The following is a 17,490-nucleotide window of genomic DNA, read 5'->3' on the forward strand; positions in this document are numbered from 1 at the left end:
CAATTGCTCCTTGCTGCAGCATCTCGTGGACGCTTCCTTTACTTGAACGCTGCAGCCGATCTAGTAACGAGCTGCCTATTCGGGCTGTCCAACATTTGCGACGTGTTGGCCGTCTGCCTTTGGCTGTGCTGCTCGATGTGAGAATTTTCATCCTCACATTCCTCGCCTCTCTCCTCCCCCTCCCCCTCCCCCTCCTCCTCTCCCTACCTTCCCGATCTTATCTCTCCCTCTCCAAATCTCCTCATCATGGATCTCTCCTCTCTCCGCCACCTCATCCAGTCACACCCCCTCATTGACAACCACGCCCATAATCTATTGACGCAGTCCGCCGCCTGTAATTACGCCAAATACCCCTTCGAACAGATCACCTCCGAGGCCCAGGGGACGGCTCTACACAATGCCCCCGCTAGTTTGCCTTTATGGCGTGCGGCCGCCCAGTTGCAGCGCCTGTACGGCTGTGCCTCAGCCGACTGGGACGCCGTGAAACGGGCCCGAGACGAATACGTCCAGCGTGACTATGACGGTCTCGTGCGGCGATGTCTGCAGGGCACGCACGCTCTGCTGCTGGATGATCTGCTCACCGATCAAGATATCGAGCCCTACGGATGGCATGACCAGTTCGCCGCCGCGCGCACCCGCCGCATCGTACGCATCGAAGCGCTGGCGGCGCAGACGCTCGGCTCGCTACGGGATGGCGTGACGGATTTCGACGACGAGACGGCCATGCGTGATGTGTGGCTGAAATTCCGACAGGACGTCGAGCGCCAGATCTCTGAGGCCATTGCCGACGACGCCGTCGTGGGCTTCAAGTCTGTCGTGTGCTACCGGACGGGCCTGAATGTACAGGCTCACAATGATGCTGACGACACTGTCGTCACCGCGGCCTTGTCGCGCTGTCTGCGTCGCGAGGGACCTCCGCGCGTCGAGGATAAGCCGCTGAACGACTGGCTGGTGCGCCTGCTGTTGACGCTCGTGCAGGCCGTGGGCGTGCGCAAACCTCTGCAGCTGCATACGGGACTGGGTGATAACGATATCGACTTGGTGCTCTCCAACCCGGCGTACCTGCAGCCGTTGGTGGCGCGGTTCCCCGGTGCCGACTTCGTGCTGCTGCATTCGGCGTATCCGTATACGCGCGAGGCGGGCTATCTGGCCTGCGTCTACGACAATGTGTATCTGGATCTAGGTGAGGTGTTCCCCATGGTGAGTCGCGACGCCCAGGAGGCGATCGTGCGACAGGCGCTGGAGATCGTGCCGACGAATCGCCTGCTGTGGAGTACCGACGGGCACTTCTTCCCCGAGACCTTCTGGCTGGCCAACGTGCAGTTCCGCGATGCGCTGGAGACAGTGCTGGTGGACTATGTGCAGCATGGCGATTTCTCGCTGCAGCAGGCGCGCTCGGCCGCGGCTGATATTCTCTTCCACAACTCGAACCGGGCCTATGCTTTGAACGAGATCCTGTCGTCGGACAGTCTCTCTCTCCCACTCAGACCCTCTTCCTCTTCCTCCACCGCGCAGCTGGACCTCTTCCTGCGTGACCACCCCGATATCAAATACATCTGGATGCAATTCCTCGACTACACGGCCACCACGCGCGTGCGCATGTTCCCCGTGCGCGAATTCCGCAAGATCGTCGCCCGCCAGCGCCGCATCGGCATCTGCCTAGCCACGCAATTCATGATCCAGACCGACTGCGTAGCCCCCGAAGGGTCCGTGACAGGGCAATTCTACATGCAGCCCGATCTCAACACCCTCCGACGCAACGCAGGCCTCTCCTCCCCCTCCGCCTCCGTCATGACCTTCTGGCAATCTGAAACCAACCACGACGAGCACATCCCGGGCTGTCCCCGCTCCCTCCTCCACGACCTCACCACCACCCTAAAACAATCCCACAACGTCACCGTCACCTGCGGCTTCGAAATCGAAGTCATCTTCCTCAAGCCCAACTCCACCCCCACCGGCCCGGGCTCCTCCTTCGTCCCCAGCGTCTCCAACCACTCCTGGTCCCAAATGACCCCCGACACCCGCTCCCTACTCCCCATCCTCGAAGAGATCGTCGAAACCCTCGACTCCGTGGACATCCACCTGGAACAATTCCACGCGGAGTCCGCCCCGGGACAATTTGAATTCATCCTGCCTCCCGGCTCGCCCCTCCAAGCCATCGACACCCTCCTCCAAGCCCGCCAGATCATCACACACATCGCCGAACAACACGGTCTCCGCGCAACGCTGCATCCCCGCCCGATCCCCGACGCCGCGGGCACCGCCGCACACGCACACGTCTCCATCTCGCCGCCCACGCAGGAAGATTCCTTCCTCGCGGGGATTCTTACGCATTACCCCGCGATAGCGGCATTCACGCTCTCGCAAGCCGCCAGCTATGAGCGCGTCCAGTCGGGTCTGTGGGCCGGGAGCGAGTGGGTCGCGTGGGGAACGCAGAATCGAGAAACACCCATCCGGAAGATCAGCTCCGGGCACTGGGAGGTGAAGAGTCTGGATGGTCTGGCGAATATGTATCTTGCCGTGGCGGCGCTGCTGGGGGCCGGGTTGGCGGGTCTTAGGGGGGGTATGGCGTTGGGGATGAAGGATTGTTTGTGTAAGTTTTTTTTTTCCTTTCCTTTTCCTCTACTCTTTACTTCCCTACTTCCCCGCATCAAGCACAATATCTCAATTTCCAAACAACGCCTCCTCTGAAGACGAAGCTAACGAAAATCTCCAGACGACCCAGCAACACTCACTCCCACCGCGCGCGCCGACCTCGGCATCACGACGCAACTGCCCAAATCCCTCTTAGAGAGTCTGGTGGCGTTAGGCACCGACTACGAGATGCATGATATCTTGGGCAAGGAACTTGTCGCGATCTATCTGATCGTGAAGAAGTTGGAAGGACAGAAGTTGGAGAGTCTAGGTAGCGAGGAGGAGCAGAGGAGGTGGTTGGTTGAGAGGTATTAATTAGATTCTTTTATTTTGGGGTTTAGCGGGGTTACATAAAGGGGGAGAGAGGAACGAAAAGAGAAAGGGAGGCTAGGGGCGTTTGGTGGGTTGGTGAATGGATGGGTATAGATATGGAGAAACGGAACATATCTACCCATAATGTGAGCTCGCGGAGGAATAGATAGAGCACCTGCTTACTGCCTACTATCTAACTGGATCTAGGTACTATAATTAATGGGTTTATGGTCTGTTCGTGTCATGAGTTATGAACGTTCGATTTAATCTTATTGATCCTACAATCTACATCCTAGATTCCATTCAGACATCTATCAACTACATACTTATAAACATTTAGATAGATCGCTGAACTACAGATTTCTTAGAGACTCTCCTCATAATTCCCCAAAACCAAAAAAAATGCAAATGAAGTCAATGATTTCTTCATGATAAATAGGTAATATCTAATAGAATGTAATATAATATAAATATAACCCAAAACGCCAAAGGGTATCACTCATGCGATCCGTGTACGGAGCAATCCCAAAACTATATATACCATGCCATGCCATACCATACCATGACTAGCACGGCAGATGAAATCCCAAAAAGAAAGTTTATGTATGTCCCGAAACGCCAAAAAACCCCATGCTCCGTGGCTTGCCTGCCATACCCAACCAAATCCATTGCTGTAAGCCAGGCGAAAAAAATGTCGTAAATTTTGGGTCATGTCAATGTCGATGTAAACGTGATGAAAAAAAAAAAAAAAAAAAAAGCAAACCAGACCAAACCAGACGGGATATCATCTTATCGTAACCAAGCAAGTGCCCAGCAACCTGGTGACCTGCCAACGGCAAAAAAGAGACCAGCAAAAACCGAGTAAGAGAGATGGAAAACAAAAAATCAATAGCAGACGGGCTTATCCGAAGAAATGCTCCTGTCTGTCGCGATAAAAGAATGATAGGTAGTGGGGAGGAATGGGGAAGATTATAGAGGGAGACAAGAATAAGGAGGAGAGGACTACGTGCATCGTTCGCGTAGCCTGTTCCCCTCCCACTCCTCTAATAGCCTCGACACTTCCTTAAACGACACCGGTTTCGTCAGGAATAGATCCACCCCTGAGGCAAGCGCGTCGGATTCATCGCGGGAACTGCTAAGTCCCGTCAAAGCGATGATTATAGCTGACTCACCATCTCGCTCTTTCTCCAGAGAGCGGATGGCTCGCGTAGCTTCGAACCCATCCATGACAGGCATAGACATGTCTGAAGTAAAATTAGCCCAGATTCCGAAATACAAAATGGCAGGGATTGTAGAAGACCTACCCATGAAAATCAAATCATATCCCTCGGAAAGCCGTTCCACCGCCTCCACCGCTAATTTTCCATTCTCCGCCGCCTCCAAGGTGTCCAGATTCCGTTTCTTCATGAACGTGAGCATCAAGTTCAAGTTGATGGAATTGTCGTCGACCACGAGGACTCGCGCCTTCCGAGGCTCGGGTGGTTCTGCGGCTGTCACTGCAGGTGTGGACTGTTTTTCCTCAAGTTTAGGTGACTCGGACACTAATTCAGGCTGGGGCGGTGATCCTTGGAAAAAAGACAGCGGTGAGATGATGGTGGGTAACGGCTGCTCGATCTCTTGGCCCGGCGACTGCGCTCCCATTGAAGACGATGCAACCGAGCTACCCGAGTCCGTAGTCAGGTCAGTAACGCTGTAGGAAGAATTCGAGGCCTTGGCCTCAGATGTGGTCTTTTCGGGCTCGGGAGGGGGCATAAATGTGCGAGGGTGCGGCCGCTTTGGGAGAGCAATTTGTTCCGGTGTCGTTGTGGCAGAGCCTAACTGCGATTCAAGACACCGACGGATACTTTGAGCGAGCTTCTGTGGCCCGCAGGGGCGGTGGATGATTTTCACGACCTGGGCGAGCGACGCATATTGGCTTTGAATCTGGTTGTGATCGATCGACTGATTGCAGAGAATGAGAAGTGCCGGGACCAAGTGGCGGAGGGTGTAGAGGGTTTGACAGGTCTTTTCCGACAAGGACGCATCGTCGATAAGGACAATATCGGTTGGCGTGTCAGACGGCCAAGAGACCAGCTCGAGGCCGTACCAGTCGGTCAGATAGCGGGAGACGGTGGACCAGAGAGGGTGTTCTGCGGCAGCCTCGGGGCTGAGACCGAAAATCGCTGCCCGACGGCCGGCGTGGGCGTCGCCTAAGGCGAGACTTTCACAGATTCCTTGCCTCTCACGAGGGGATGGAGTCCGCGTATCCAAGGTCGTATCGAATGGATCCCCCGCCTCAATACGGGCTAATGGTATAGAAACTTTCACGGTGGTTCCTTCTCCGGGCCGACTGTGGATGTTGATGCTGCCGCTCAAGGACCGAACCAAACTTCGCACAATCGACAGACCCAATCCTGTCCCGACTGCCAGGGTATCTTCTTGGGCAAAAGGCGTATACAAGCGTCCGCGCAAGAACTCTTCGGAAATTCCCTTGCCGGTGTCGGACACCGTCAAAGTCACCAAATCATCCCCATCCTGTCGACGCGAGCGACCGTCCAACATTTCGGCCACCTCCAGATGCAACGAAACGCGACCGGCTTCCGTGTACTTCATGGCGTTACCAAACAGGTTCATAATGATACGTCGTAAGGCCCCCGGCTGAGACAGATACGTCCAGTCGTTCGGAGCGACGTCCACGATCACCTCCACACCCGAGCGAGGCTGGGTCGCGTCCTGAGCAAGATTGGCCGGCAACGTCGCGGCGTTTGAGAGCAGCACAGATTGGCCATACGTAGCGGTGGATCTCTGGCCGTACGAATGTCCTAGACACACCCCTTCCACCACTTCCTCGGCGAGTAGCGCAATATCGGTCGCCATGTATGTATCCAGATGGGCGGATATTTTCTCCAGAGGCTTGGAGTCCGAGGACGCGCGACCCCGTCTCATGTGGCGCCACGACTTTTCCAACGAGACAATCTTGCTAAAGTCGAGGACTTGGTTCATCGTGTCCAGCAGGGTTCGGCCGCATGCATTGATAGTCTCCAAAAGTGATCCCTGGAATTCGTCCAGCTGCGTAGCGCTGAGAAATTCGGCGGCTGCAAGAATGCCGTGGAGAGGACTTCGCAGTTCGTGCCTGTGAACCATTAGTATTGGTTTTAGTGGACCCGTCAGATAGGGGGCCTTACGAGATACTGCCGATGAAATCGCCCTTCTGGCGATCGGAAATGAGAGATTCCACTCGATTGCACTCCGCCATGATCGAGGACCCGAACCCGAGAATCGAGCTGAGCTCGACTGACGGGTTGAAAACGCGCGTTTCCACCGTATTCCAGCAGAAGCAACCGCCAAACCACTGCGAGTTGGCAGCATTCCAGAGAGGCACAAACATCACCTGGGTGGCATTGGGGAAGTAGAGGTTCAACATTGAGTTTTCAAAGGCTCGCCATTTTTTGCTACTTCCCCGGGAGAAGTCCGGGGATTTCGTCGCACGAGAAGAGCGCGCCCGGGGTGGCTTTTCATCGTCCGAACTGGTTAGCAGCCCATCACGGTGGAAAGACCACAGCTTTCCCTTGGCATACCGCCGGAGCAGTTGTTGCAAGAAGCCGCCCTCGAGGTTAGTCGCTGGATACAGCACCGTTGAGCCTGGACACGGAGCAAAGGGCTCATCGGTCGTCGAAATTGCTAGGACGGGGGCCGGGTTGCTGGCTTCGCCGAATCCCGAGCAGTCGCTGCCGGTGTCGATATCACTCATGACGGGACTGTTGACGGCCTCCAAGAACATCACGCCGCCATCGTCTTCGAGCTCTAGACTTTCGCGCAGCAGATTGGCCGCTCGCCGAAAGGCCCAGGTATTGCCATGGGACTCCTCCTGCACCTTGTGGCGACTGCCCGCCCACCAGTCCGGTAACTGCGTATCCGGCGCGGAGGAAACGCACTGGTCGGCTCTGTAATCGGAGGCGGAGCTGAAGGAGCGGGCATCATTGCTTTGCGACCGCTGGGACGGAAGTTCAAAACTATTCAACGATCCGACCGACAGGTGATGAGCCCTCAGGTTGGAAGAGGACGGCGTACCGGGCACAGCGCTTCCTGCGTATGACTGCTGAGGCGACTCGACAAAGCTAGAGCTCCCTTCGACAAAGCAGCTCAGCCCGCGGGACAATCTAGCGGCACGGCGCCCTTCAGACGCTTGCCGGCTTACCCGAAGGTAGTCCATGATCAGCATCCCTAACGAGCCTAAAACTTCTCTCTCCGTGTCATCCAGACCGTTGGGGCGAGGTTTCTTGTCGAGAACGAAGAAAGAGCCGATATTGATCTTGGTGTCTGTTGTCAGGGGAGTTCCCGCATAGAATCGAAACTTTGGGTCACCCTTGACGAAGGGGAGTTCTCGGTATCGTTCATCTTCGCCTAGATCATTCACCACGACGAATTTGTACTCCCCAGCTTCTCGGTCAGATGGCGGAAGTTCAATTGTGTCCTGGCAGTCGAAGGTGTTGCGTTAGTTCCATAAAATTCCCAGGAAAGGGGGAAAGCCATACCTTGCACATCCTCCAGGATCTCGAGGACAGTGTGAAACAGCCATCCCAGACACCATCCCCCAACGAATCGAAATCGCTGGGTTTGCGGAAAAACTGGGTTGACTGTGCTATGATGAATTGCGAGGTGCGGTTGGAAACACTCAAAGGACAGCGCGTGAGTTCCAGTTCGAACAGGAGCGGGGAGTTGAAGAGAGAACCTACCTAATTAGTACACGCTCTACGTTCAGTCGCAGAGCAGCAAGGTGCGCAAAAGAGGTTAACGTCGTGTTTGGCTCGCCCAAGGTCAACCCCTCCGGGAGCAACGAGGAGACGGGGCCGAAATTGGCCGGTAATGAGGGTTGAGGCAGCAATGCTGGTGACACGGGGGCCGAGAGAGTTCCATCTGCGTTGCTCACGGGCGGCGAGTAGATTTCGCTAGAAAAAGATTTCTTGAGGCTCCTCAAAGCCGGACGCTCCGGACGGAAGAATCGGTAAACTTCACGAGTACGGCGACCGTCAATATGCTCGTCTTCTCGGTTTTGCGATGCCATGGTCCTCCTAATGTGATCCCTCGAGGAAACGAGATGGAGGAACGAAATAGGAGGACGAAGTCAAGAGGGAGAGGAGGAATATTCAATGCGGGGGCACAAAAAAGGAGTGGTGGTAATTTCAACACTGCGCCATTGGTTTTTTTTTTTTACCCTTGCGGTGGGATGTTGGAACAAAGTGTGGCGGAAGTGGGCAGACCGGGAAGCGATGCACAATACAGTCAGCCACACACGAGAGATGAAGAAGAAGTAGTAGGAAGGGTCTAGACGAGGTTGACGGTAGACGAGAAGAGTGGGGGGGGGGCGAAATTGCCGATAACAGACCGAAAGGGAGAAGGGCGACGGGGAAGGAGACGAGACAAGACGAGACGAGGAAATAAGGAGGGGGAAGATCGAATCAAGGCCGAGACATGGAATGGAGGAGGTGCATCTCATTTAATGGAATGTGTTATTTTTCCTTTAATTTTTCAGCTTCCAACAATTAATGGGTTGGAATGGAATTAATTAATTTTTCATTGTTCTGACTGACTCGGATGTCTGGCTTGTCCCAAACGGGGAAAAGATGGGGAAACGGACGCATGGCACTCCTCGCGTCCGATTCGACTGCCCGGAAATGCCATCCGGATGGGTGTGTCTGCCATTGGTGGGATGCCAGTGCACCCGATCCAGACAGTAGGGATCGGACAGGAACCGGGTCAAGATGCTATCATGTCACAAACAGTTTAAAGACCCCTCGATCCCCAGTGAGGACCGACATCCTGACTTCCTCCAGATTTCCGGATCGATCGCGTCGCTGATGAACGCAGTACGTCAAGGTGCAGGGAGGGAGCATCGTAGCTGCTCGAAAGGGTCGAGAATTCAAGGCAGGACCGGTTTTCTCGGTCCCGCTAGTCCCGGCTTAGTGAGCGGCAGGCTCTCCTGCGCCCCTTCCCAGTTTCGGTCGCCCAAGCCACCAATCACACTGCTTCCTGGGCCTTGCCGCCTGTAGGAGCCGCTTTTCTCCCGCTCAAATCGGGCGACGGCCGGCCTAGCATGGGGTTTCTTGTTTTTGGTGTTTTTTTCTTTTTCAATGACGATGGAATTTCTTTAATTCTGCCTGCCTGTCCTTCCCCTTCCGATGATTCATAACTCTACCCCGTGCCTGGTAGGGCAGTCATCTTATATCGTCCCTTCTCGCATTTCATCATCGATGGGGTTCGCGGGTCCTGGTGGGAGGGGCCGATTTCCCGTGCATGAAAATCATGTGGCAATCATCCCCATCCAAAACTCGGCGGGCTGACTAAGCGATCTAGGTTGGTCCCGAGTGCTTTCGGAAAGCATGTGCGAGGGTCCCGTTGACTGTTGACTCCGTTCGCTGGCCTTCACTTCTCGTCCTGCTACGTAGTTAGATGGTTTCTCTACAGTGCTTAGCCGCTAGGTCATTGCTTGCTTCTATACGACGTTGCATTTCATCAGTCATCATATCGCGAGTTGTCGCCAAGATAGCATTATATACGTCGACCTCTAGGTATCGTGTCTGGCATTCGATCAAAATCGCTCCATCAATCTCACGCGTACCGTCCACATTCGTGCCCGCTTGCCATATATATACATGGGAATGGAGAACAGAAGACATCCGAGCTGAATGCCGCCCAGGGCAAGGAAGACTGTCCGTGAGCCCTCCCCTTCCAGCCAGTCGACGATGAATAGCGAGAAGACCAACCCGTGAAACACGTCTGCCGTCGTCGTTAGCGATTTGTCCGATCAATCGAGTCCGGTTCTCCAGGACAAGGGGACTTACTCTTGCTCCAGTTCAACGTCACCAGCGCCTCCCCCGCATACTGACGATAACTGTCCACGCAGAACGTAATCGCCGTCGTGCTGCCCAAACAGCACCCGAACGAGATCAATCCGAAAAACAAGGTTGGTACAATCCATGCGTCCTTCACCTCCGCACTCCATCCAAACGCCATCAGCCCGATGGTGGTCGACAACGCGATCGGAATTGCCATGACGAGTCGGAACTCCGGCTCGTACACACCGCCATTCCGCCGCGTCATGAATTTTACGATTATGTCCGACACGCGCCCGGCGACGACCGTGCCCAGCAGACCGCCCACGAACGGCGAGATATAAACCAGTCCCGTCTGAAGGGCGGTGAAGTTGTAATTCGCCCGCCCTTGGTACATGTGTGCGACACTTTCGGAGACGACGATGAGCCAGCCCACCGAAAGGGCGTAGACGACGGCGGACCAGAGCACAGCCGGGTACGCGAAGAGGATGAAGGGCCGCACGGCGACGCGGATCCAGCTGTCTTGCGAAATGCGCCCGTGCCAGGGTCGCAGGTAGTGGAGGAATGGCATCAGGGGCTTCTCTCGCAGGTGGTTCGTGTAGCGCATAGACGGGTTGGCGGGTGTACTGTGGTCGAGCGATTCGCTGCGCGCCGGGGAGGCGCCAGGTCGTCTGCCGGTTTCCAGGTCATGTCCGTGGTCGGGTTTTTCCAGCGCCGGGCTGGACAGGTTCTCGGGCGTAGGGCGCGCGGTGACGGCCGAGCTGGGCGTTGCGGAATGCTCGTGATTATCCGGCACCTCGTCCTTTTCGTTATCAACCTCGATGTCACGGTCCTGTTCGGGGTCTTCTGCGAAACCGACATGGCCCTTTTTCGACTTCTTCGGGACTACCGTGTCGGCGCTTTTCTCGGGCGCAGATTCCTCGCCATGCAGGTGCTCGTGCGCCGAACGGCCCCGAAGACCGTGCGAGACGAGCTGTGACATGGTGTTATACAAGTTACTATGTTTGCCGGAACGTCGTGGCCGCGGTGTCCGATCCCAGAACGTTTCGGGCAGGAAAAAGAAGATGCACACGAGACAGCCGCCGACGATGATGGCCACGATCCAGAACACCCAGCGCCAGCCCATACTTCCGATAATGGCGGCACTAACTAGCGGCACGAGGTTTTTACCGCCCAGAAGAAGCAGCGTATAGATGCCGATGCGATACGCACGCTCATGCAGAAAGTATATCTCGGCGATGGTCGCCGACGGCAGACACTCCACGGGACTGACGGCAATGCCCTGGAAGACACGCGCCACGACCAGACTGGGATAGTTCGGCGACAAGGCACACCAGACCGCGGAGATGATGAACAGCGTGGCGCCGAGTAGATAGACGGGGCGCTTTCCGTAGAGGATCGCGGTGGGCGACATGATCACCGATCCCACCCCCAGACCCAGCATGTAGAGACCGGTGGTGAAGGCCACCTTCTGCGTATCCACATTGTAGGTCGCAGCCACTTCGTTGAACCCGGCGGCCAGCACGGGCGTCATACCGCCACCCATGAGAGAATAGAAACCCAAGGAAACTAGCGCCGCATCTCGTCGCCACATCGGCCAGTTCAATGGATCGTTGACGGAGTCGTCTGGCTGAGGATTCAACACGATCTGTCCATCGGCCGTCTTCTTGTGCGCAAGTCTGGATTGGACCGACGAGGATCGCGACGGTGGATACGGAGAGGGTAAAGACGAGGCGGACGCGCGTCGCGGCTGATGTCTTAAGCCTAAGGGTTCGTTGCGGTTGGAGGACAACAGAAGGACCGTTCCTGGCCGATGAGATCAAAATTAGCAACCACATCCACTTGATCATCTATCAGCAAGAGGAAGAAGACACCATACCAGGTACTTCGTCGGTCTGCTTATCGCTCAAGATACCCAGCGTCGACTTGGCCCGATAGCTTTCGTTTTCCGCATCGGCGTCGCTCGAGTCTTGATTAGATGAAGCTCCGAACCATCTCCTCCACCCGCCAACTGGCGGTTTATGCTCGTTGTCTGGCGATCCAGCCATTATACCGGCCAACGATGCAGGGGTATCCTCGGTGTTGCAGCAGGTTTCTGTCGGAGAATTGGCGGTTAGCGACAGTCCTGTGACTTACTCAACCTAACAATAGGGCAGGTCTCGGGCAAGGGGCACTCACATCGAAGATTTTTCGGTATATTGATAACGGTCTTCTTCAGAAGGGCAGCCCAGAAAGCGAAACCAAAAAGAAATGGCGAATCTAAGCCGCAAAGCATAGCAATAACCCCTCTATCCCGAGATCGCGGCGAACTGACTCGGCATCTGGCCAGGGGGCATGGTGATGAATGAGAAGAAGGAGCAGAAAGAGGAAGAATAAGAGGGAAAGACAAGGACAGGGAAAAGAGGCCAGTAATATATTCTAGATGGCACGGAAAAATCCAACTAAATGTGTTGAGTGGAACAGAAGGATGAAAATGGGGTGGAGGTTCGAGAAGGCGGTGGACGGCGGGACGGTTGAGACTAAAGTACTTCCAGGGTACCTTGTGGGCCTGGCACGAAAGCCGACGGGCGCAAGTACCTGCGAAGTCACTCTGGATTATACGGAATAGGATGATCGACACGCCAGAGATGCATGCGTGATGCACATGCGCTGCTTTTTACACGTCCACGGTGTCCGCAGATTCGTCATGTTCGACTTGGCCCTTCCAGTCATCGGATTCCTTGCAGCTGATCTCCCCGTTACTGTCGACCTAGAACTCCCTGATATCATCCGTGGAGGGAATGCTTCCTAAGGTCGGGCACGAATCGCGCCTCGTATTCCCAACTCTCGAATCACGCGATCCCACCGGACCCAATAGCCTCGGACGCTAAGAACGCCTCAGCGGTATCCCGAGACTCGTATGGATGACCGACTGGCGTCATCGATGTACTTGTTACCGGAAACTGAAAGAGAAATGGCCCGACTGAGTCCTATCAACCTCTTCTATGCAGACTTACAGACGGAAATTTACGGCGTGCAGGGTAGCACTGCAGTCTCACCCCGGAATATGGAGCTACTGCGCTTTTTAGACTCCGGAGTATGCAGGCTAGGTATCGGGCTAGCAAATGTTAACACGCCCAAATTTAAGCAATCAGCGGTGTGTTTGGGATTTCATTCCAGACCCTTGACCGCATCCGACACGGTCATCATACTATATACTAGTTTACCTGGCAGTGGCCGACAATACGTTGATCCTTAGACTCCCTCGTGATTAGCCACGTGTGGCCTTCTTTTCACGGCATCTTCTTGCCATAAACTTCGGTCGGATTCAAGTTTCCTGTTTCGGGGTCGTGTCGAGGGAAATACGCAAGGGGCCCGATCTCGCCGTGCATCGGCCCCGAGGACTGCTGCGAGGAGTCAGCTGTACATGGGGGAGATCGCTGATCCGAAAGCATAAAGACGAATGCTGGCTCTGGGGTTGTACAGCATGAACTCTGATTTATTTCCCCTTTGATTCTGTCGCTTGGTGCACGCGAATATTTGCGTGATACACCTGGAGAGACGGCTGAACAACTGAACTAACATGTCTAGGCTCTAATCAAACAAACGCTATCAAGAAGGCGTCTTTTTGTTCACCATGTCTTCGAAATCTTCATTGAATACGTCTCTTATCGGCAAGTCATCTACATACAATTCGCTATTTACAAATCAACCCTCACAGTCACCCCCATGAATCACTAGACCACTTGAAGCAACACGCGCTGGTACGTCGTCAGCGCCGGGCTCCCAGAATCCGTCACCTCCAGAACCAAGTGCAGGGTCTGGCACTGACCCGGATCCGAGTTCGGGATATTGCGACAGGACAATTTCGCCGACGGAACTTGAACCTCCACACTTTGACCCCCCTTGCCGAATGGCTTGATGTCCAGAGGTCCCACGTCCGTCTCACGGACCGACTCGCTCACCGAGGCCTCCTTATACTGGAACCAGCGGAACGTCAAGCGATCTCCGTCCGGGTCGTAGCTGGCACTGGCGTCGAAGGTCAGCGTCGAGCCGGCCGTGGCGTTTACCAAGACAGGGGCCAGCCCGGTCGACCCGTTGACTGAGAGCACGGGGTGGTGGTTCACCTGGCTAGCATTCGCCGTGAGGGTCCACTGCATGCGGGCCGCAAAGTCGTTCTGGACGGCGTCACGCCAGCGCCAGATCGTGGCCTGGTTGGACGTGAACGTCTCATTGTTCTTGCCCACCACGGTATCCTGGGTGTCTGCGTAGTGGTTGAAATTCAGCCCATGCGTGCTAGGGTTCACCAGGCCATATCGGCCGCCCCAGGTCCCGTACTCGGGGTGCTCGGAGTCGCCCAGGCCGTTCTGGATCAGATACAAGAACGTCGGCGTGTCGCCTTCGACGGTGTACTGGTAATCCGGGTACACAGCGCCCAGCGGCCCGATCTGGATGTTCTGTCGGAGCCATTGGCGGGAGAATTTCGAGAGATCGGGCCCGCCTTTGTCGAAATCATCTAGGATGTCGCCGGACATGCCGACCCAGGTCGACAGGGGGTATTGGTTCCAGGCGTGCACGGAGGCAATGTAGAAGATGTCCGGCCAGCTGTGTCGGATCCAAGCGCCCGTGTCGTCTTGATCGGAGACCGTGTATACTCGAAGCCGCGACCGCAGCTCGGCTGCCTTCTCGGATGAAGAGTCCTTGTGGATCTTATACAGCACCTGGGCTAGGACATTGGTACCGCCCCAGGCAAGGACCCAGAGCGGCTGGTCCGAGTCTTCTTCCAGACGCTCGAGAAGCAGCTCCGCGCCGTCACTGAGCGGAATACCGTCGCCAACCGCAGCCATACCATATTCCTAAACCACATTAGCTCACCCGCGACTACCTTACCCCAACTCAACCCAACAAGAACAATTCTGAGAGAAAAGAAAACATACCGAGGACCCATTCTTCACAATCCCATGAAAATACTCCGCCGAGGGAAATGGCGAACCCTTCGGCGCATGGTGGTTGAGGTTATCCACGACCTTGCCGTACGCGTTGACGATCTCGATCATGTCCTCGGCATGGGTCTCATTCCTGAGCCATACCGACGTGGTAGCGACTATACCTTCGGTTTTGAACTGATTGCTGTGAACAAGATATCGGACAAGAGACTCCGCATCGTCCGGCTCGTTGGCGATATCGGAGAGCACGAAGACTCGGGGTTTGGTGGGGAAGGAGAGAAAGTCACGGTTTAGGGCAGCGACAAATTGCAGCCCTATGCAGAGGTATACCAGGAGGGAGGTGAGAGGACTCATATTGGCTGGTGACTTCGCACCGAGGAGAGAAGTGGTTGAGAAACAAAGTTTAAGACATGGAGAACGACAGGAAGATTGAGGGTTTTTATACCTCATACCTACCTAACCCTACGCCATATTACCCTCCTCATAACTACTTTACTAAGTAGATCTAATCAAGTCGGCAAAAACAAACACCTGATTAAATTGAGATCATCCCATGCGAACCCAAGTCCGTGAACAACTACAACCAGCCAGCAGCAAAAGCAGTGGATATTCCTCCCCCCTTTGAAGCATGAAGAATCAAGAAATCACTCGTCCCGGGGTAGATTAAAAATCCCTGCAGCCACAATTTGCGGGGAAATGCGGAGACCCCGTGTGGGGGTGGTGAAGAATCAAGAAAGGCGCCCGCTTTCTGCAAAAGATCGCTCGTTCGCTCTCAATCGGGTAATTGGAACCACTGTCCTCCCGGGTCAACTTGCCTGCTGCAACTGCCGAGACCCGCCCCCGGACTTGATGGCGTGTAGCTGGCTCGGGGACCATGTCGTTATGGGATTTGGGCTATATTAAAGGGGAGTGGGATGACGTCGTTCGAGTTGAATAGAGTAGTTGGAGCCACAAGCTACCTGTTACTGAGTCAGTAGCTCCGCTTAGTCGAGATGGTATGGGTAGTTATTTACTCTAGCCATGCCTTTTCCCCAGTTCCCCAATTCCCCAGTTCTGCAGTACTACAACGGTTAGGTTATTAACTGCTTCATGGTCGCCTTGTCAGGACGCATTGGTCAAGGTTGACCATGCGTGTGTGAATGCTCGGCAGATTAATTGTGAATGATGTCATGTTGTTGTGACTTGTATGGGAATATACCTCAGAAATTTCCCCCTTCTATCTAATATATGTGCCAGGATCAGTGTGTATTATCTATTCACTGGCTTCAACGAGTGCCGATTCACCCGCTGGAGCCTGAGAGGATGAATATGAATATGTAACCATGTAGGTCCCGCCGGGATCCCGAAAACAATGGGAAACCCCAATCACACTGGTTCAACAAGTGGAATCATGGCGTGAGGGGAGACCATGGTCAGTTATCCGCTATGCCATGGCGTCGCAATGATATGGACAAATGTATCGCGCTTGTTCCGCTGGATCCATACTTCATCGACATGAATGTCGCTCTCCGAGTGGTGACACCCATCACTTCTTAGGACCCCCGTGGTCTGAAGCTCTGTGTTGACCGATGTCGATCCTGGAACTCAACTGTGCAATGCTCACATAGCCAGCCAAGGAGAGGTATACTATTTTGCGGAATACAGAAGTAAATCATATCGGGCAAGCGCGAAGAAAGCGGCTGCAGAAGCGATTAAGAAAGTCTTTCAATACAAAAGGCAGTTATTCGATAAAGACTCGATTTTCTCGTTAGAAGCACTCTTAGCGCGAATTCCGGACTCTAGGACGCTGGCTACCCACTTACGCAGCTGCTTACGAACTTAATCCCAAAATCGTTACACCGGCAAGCACATTCCATCGTCGATTCGATCGCGTGACGACCACGACGAGAAGATGGAGCTACCCCCCCTCAGACTGACGCTGCTCGACCTCCCGGAGAATGTGCTTATTCGAATTCTGGAATATGCGAGACTGCTCCGATACTGTGCGGTGAATATCTGTGAGGAGAGAGACCGTATAGACGCCAACCAGACCCACGACTGGCATACATCCACGAGAGAGTTACTCGGCTGTTGGCGGACCAGCGTGGAACGACCGAAGAGCCACCGTCCGCTTCCGCTCGCGCTGCTCGGGGCCTCTCGGGGCACGCGGGACCGAATCGGCGGGATATTCCTCAAATACAACCGGTTTGTCGCCATTGTGCACACGAACGCGGATCTCCACACCTTTCGCGCGGCCATGGCATGGGGCCTGTCGAGCCTGACCGTCCTCCACCATGACCTGGACCCGAAATATAACCGCTGTCTCACATTTAACACGTTCACGAATCCTGCGGCATTATGCTTAAATCCTGAGATCCTTGGTTCGGTTAGCGTCGTCAGAAGATTAGACTGATGCAACTGATGGGCTGTGGTATGTCCATTCCATTTCAATTGGAGCTGGTTCCTAGGATGGTAATAGTTTTAGTATTGTGTCTTGAGTTCTACACAGCGCCGTCTTATGTGACAAACCTTTATTTTCCCTTCTTCTCATGTTTTGGATCTGGGGAAAATAGTCCTTTGAACCCTAAATCCGGTTTCATGCTATTGTCTTCTATCCCAATTAGCTTGGTTTCGAAATCCATAATCCAAATGGCTAAACTGCAACGAGAAGACAAATCGAGACCGAGTAAATGACCAATACACACATGAATAAGACACTATCGCATTATAAAGAGGCCAGTGGGACACTCCATTAGAATCTGTTGATTAGCTTCTGCTTTCTTCATAAGCGAGCACGAGCAATCCTGCCAAGTTATTGTTATCAGCTT

At 54.5% G+C, this 17,490-nt stretch overlaps 5 protein-coding genes across 5 annotated transcripts; 2 read left to right on the forward strand and 3 right to left on the reverse strand.

Moving 5' to 3' along the window:
* Positions 1 to 246: 246 nt before the first annotated feature.
* On the forward strand, positions 247 to 2,949 carry fluG (extracellular developmental signal biosynthesis protein FluG; the record flags this gene model as incomplete). The annotated part of the gene is made up of 2 exons (XM_053099901.1): positions 247 to 2,593; positions 2,717 to 2,949. 2 exons carry the CDS (start codon positions 247 to 249, stop codon positions 2,947 to 2,949), a joined length of 2,580 nt encoding a protein of 859 aa, XP_052956289.1.
* Positions 2,950 to 3,948: 999 nt separating this feature from the next.
* KD926_006885 (putative sensor histidine kinase/response regulator) lies at positions 3,949 to 7,990 on the reverse strand (the record flags this gene model as incomplete). The annotated part of the gene is made up of 5 exons (XM_053099902.1): positions 3,949 to 4,190; positions 4,251 to 6,058; positions 6,111 to 7,399; positions 7,461 to 7,599; positions 7,662 to 7,990. The coding sequence occupies 5 exons, from the start codon at positions 7,988 to 7,990 to the stop codon at positions 3,949 to 3,951; spliced, it is 3,807 nt and encodes a 1,268-aa protein (XP_052956290.1).
* Positions 7,991 to 9,348: 1,358 nt separating this feature from the next.
* On the reverse strand, positions 9,349 to 11,806 carry KD926_006886 (putative MFS transporter; the record flags this gene model as incomplete). The annotated part of the gene is made up of 4 exons (XM_053099903.1): positions 9,349 to 9,363; positions 9,545 to 9,702; positions 9,768 to 11,564; positions 11,638 to 11,806. 4 exons carry the CDS (start codon positions 11,804 to 11,806, stop codon positions 9,349 to 9,351), a joined length of 2,139 nt encoding a protein of 712 aa, XP_052956291.1.
* Positions 11,807 to 13,474: 1,668 nt separating this feature from the next.
* On the reverse strand, positions 13,475 to 15,037 carry KD926_006887 (DUF1593-domain-containing protein; the record flags this gene model as incomplete). Its single annotated transcript, XM_053099904.1, has 2 exons — positions 13,475 to 14,593; positions 14,675 to 15,037. 2 exons carry the CDS (start codon positions 15,035 to 15,037, stop codon positions 13,475 to 13,477), a joined length of 1,482 nt encoding a protein of 493 aa, XP_052956292.1.
* Positions 15,038 to 16,574: 1,537 nt separating this feature from the next.
* On the forward strand, positions 16,575 to 17,075 carry KD926_006888 (uncharacterized protein; the record flags this gene model as incomplete). Its single annotated transcript, XM_053099905.1, has 1 exon — positions 16,575 to 17,075. One exon carries the CDS (start codon positions 16,575 to 16,577, stop codon positions 17,073 to 17,075), a length of 501 nt encoding a protein of 166 aa, XP_052956293.1.
* Between the last annotated feature and the right edge of the window lie 415 nt (positions 17,076 to 17,490).

Source organism: Aspergillus affinis (genome assembly GCF_023601865.1).
Source record: "Aspergillus affinis strain CMG 70 chromosome Unknown NODE_39_length_258944_cov_87_149177, whole genome shotgun sequence".
NCBI classification, from domain to species: domain Eukaryota; kingdom Fungi; phylum Ascomycota; class Eurotiomycetes; order Eurotiales; family Aspergillaceae; genus Aspergillus; species Aspergillus affinis.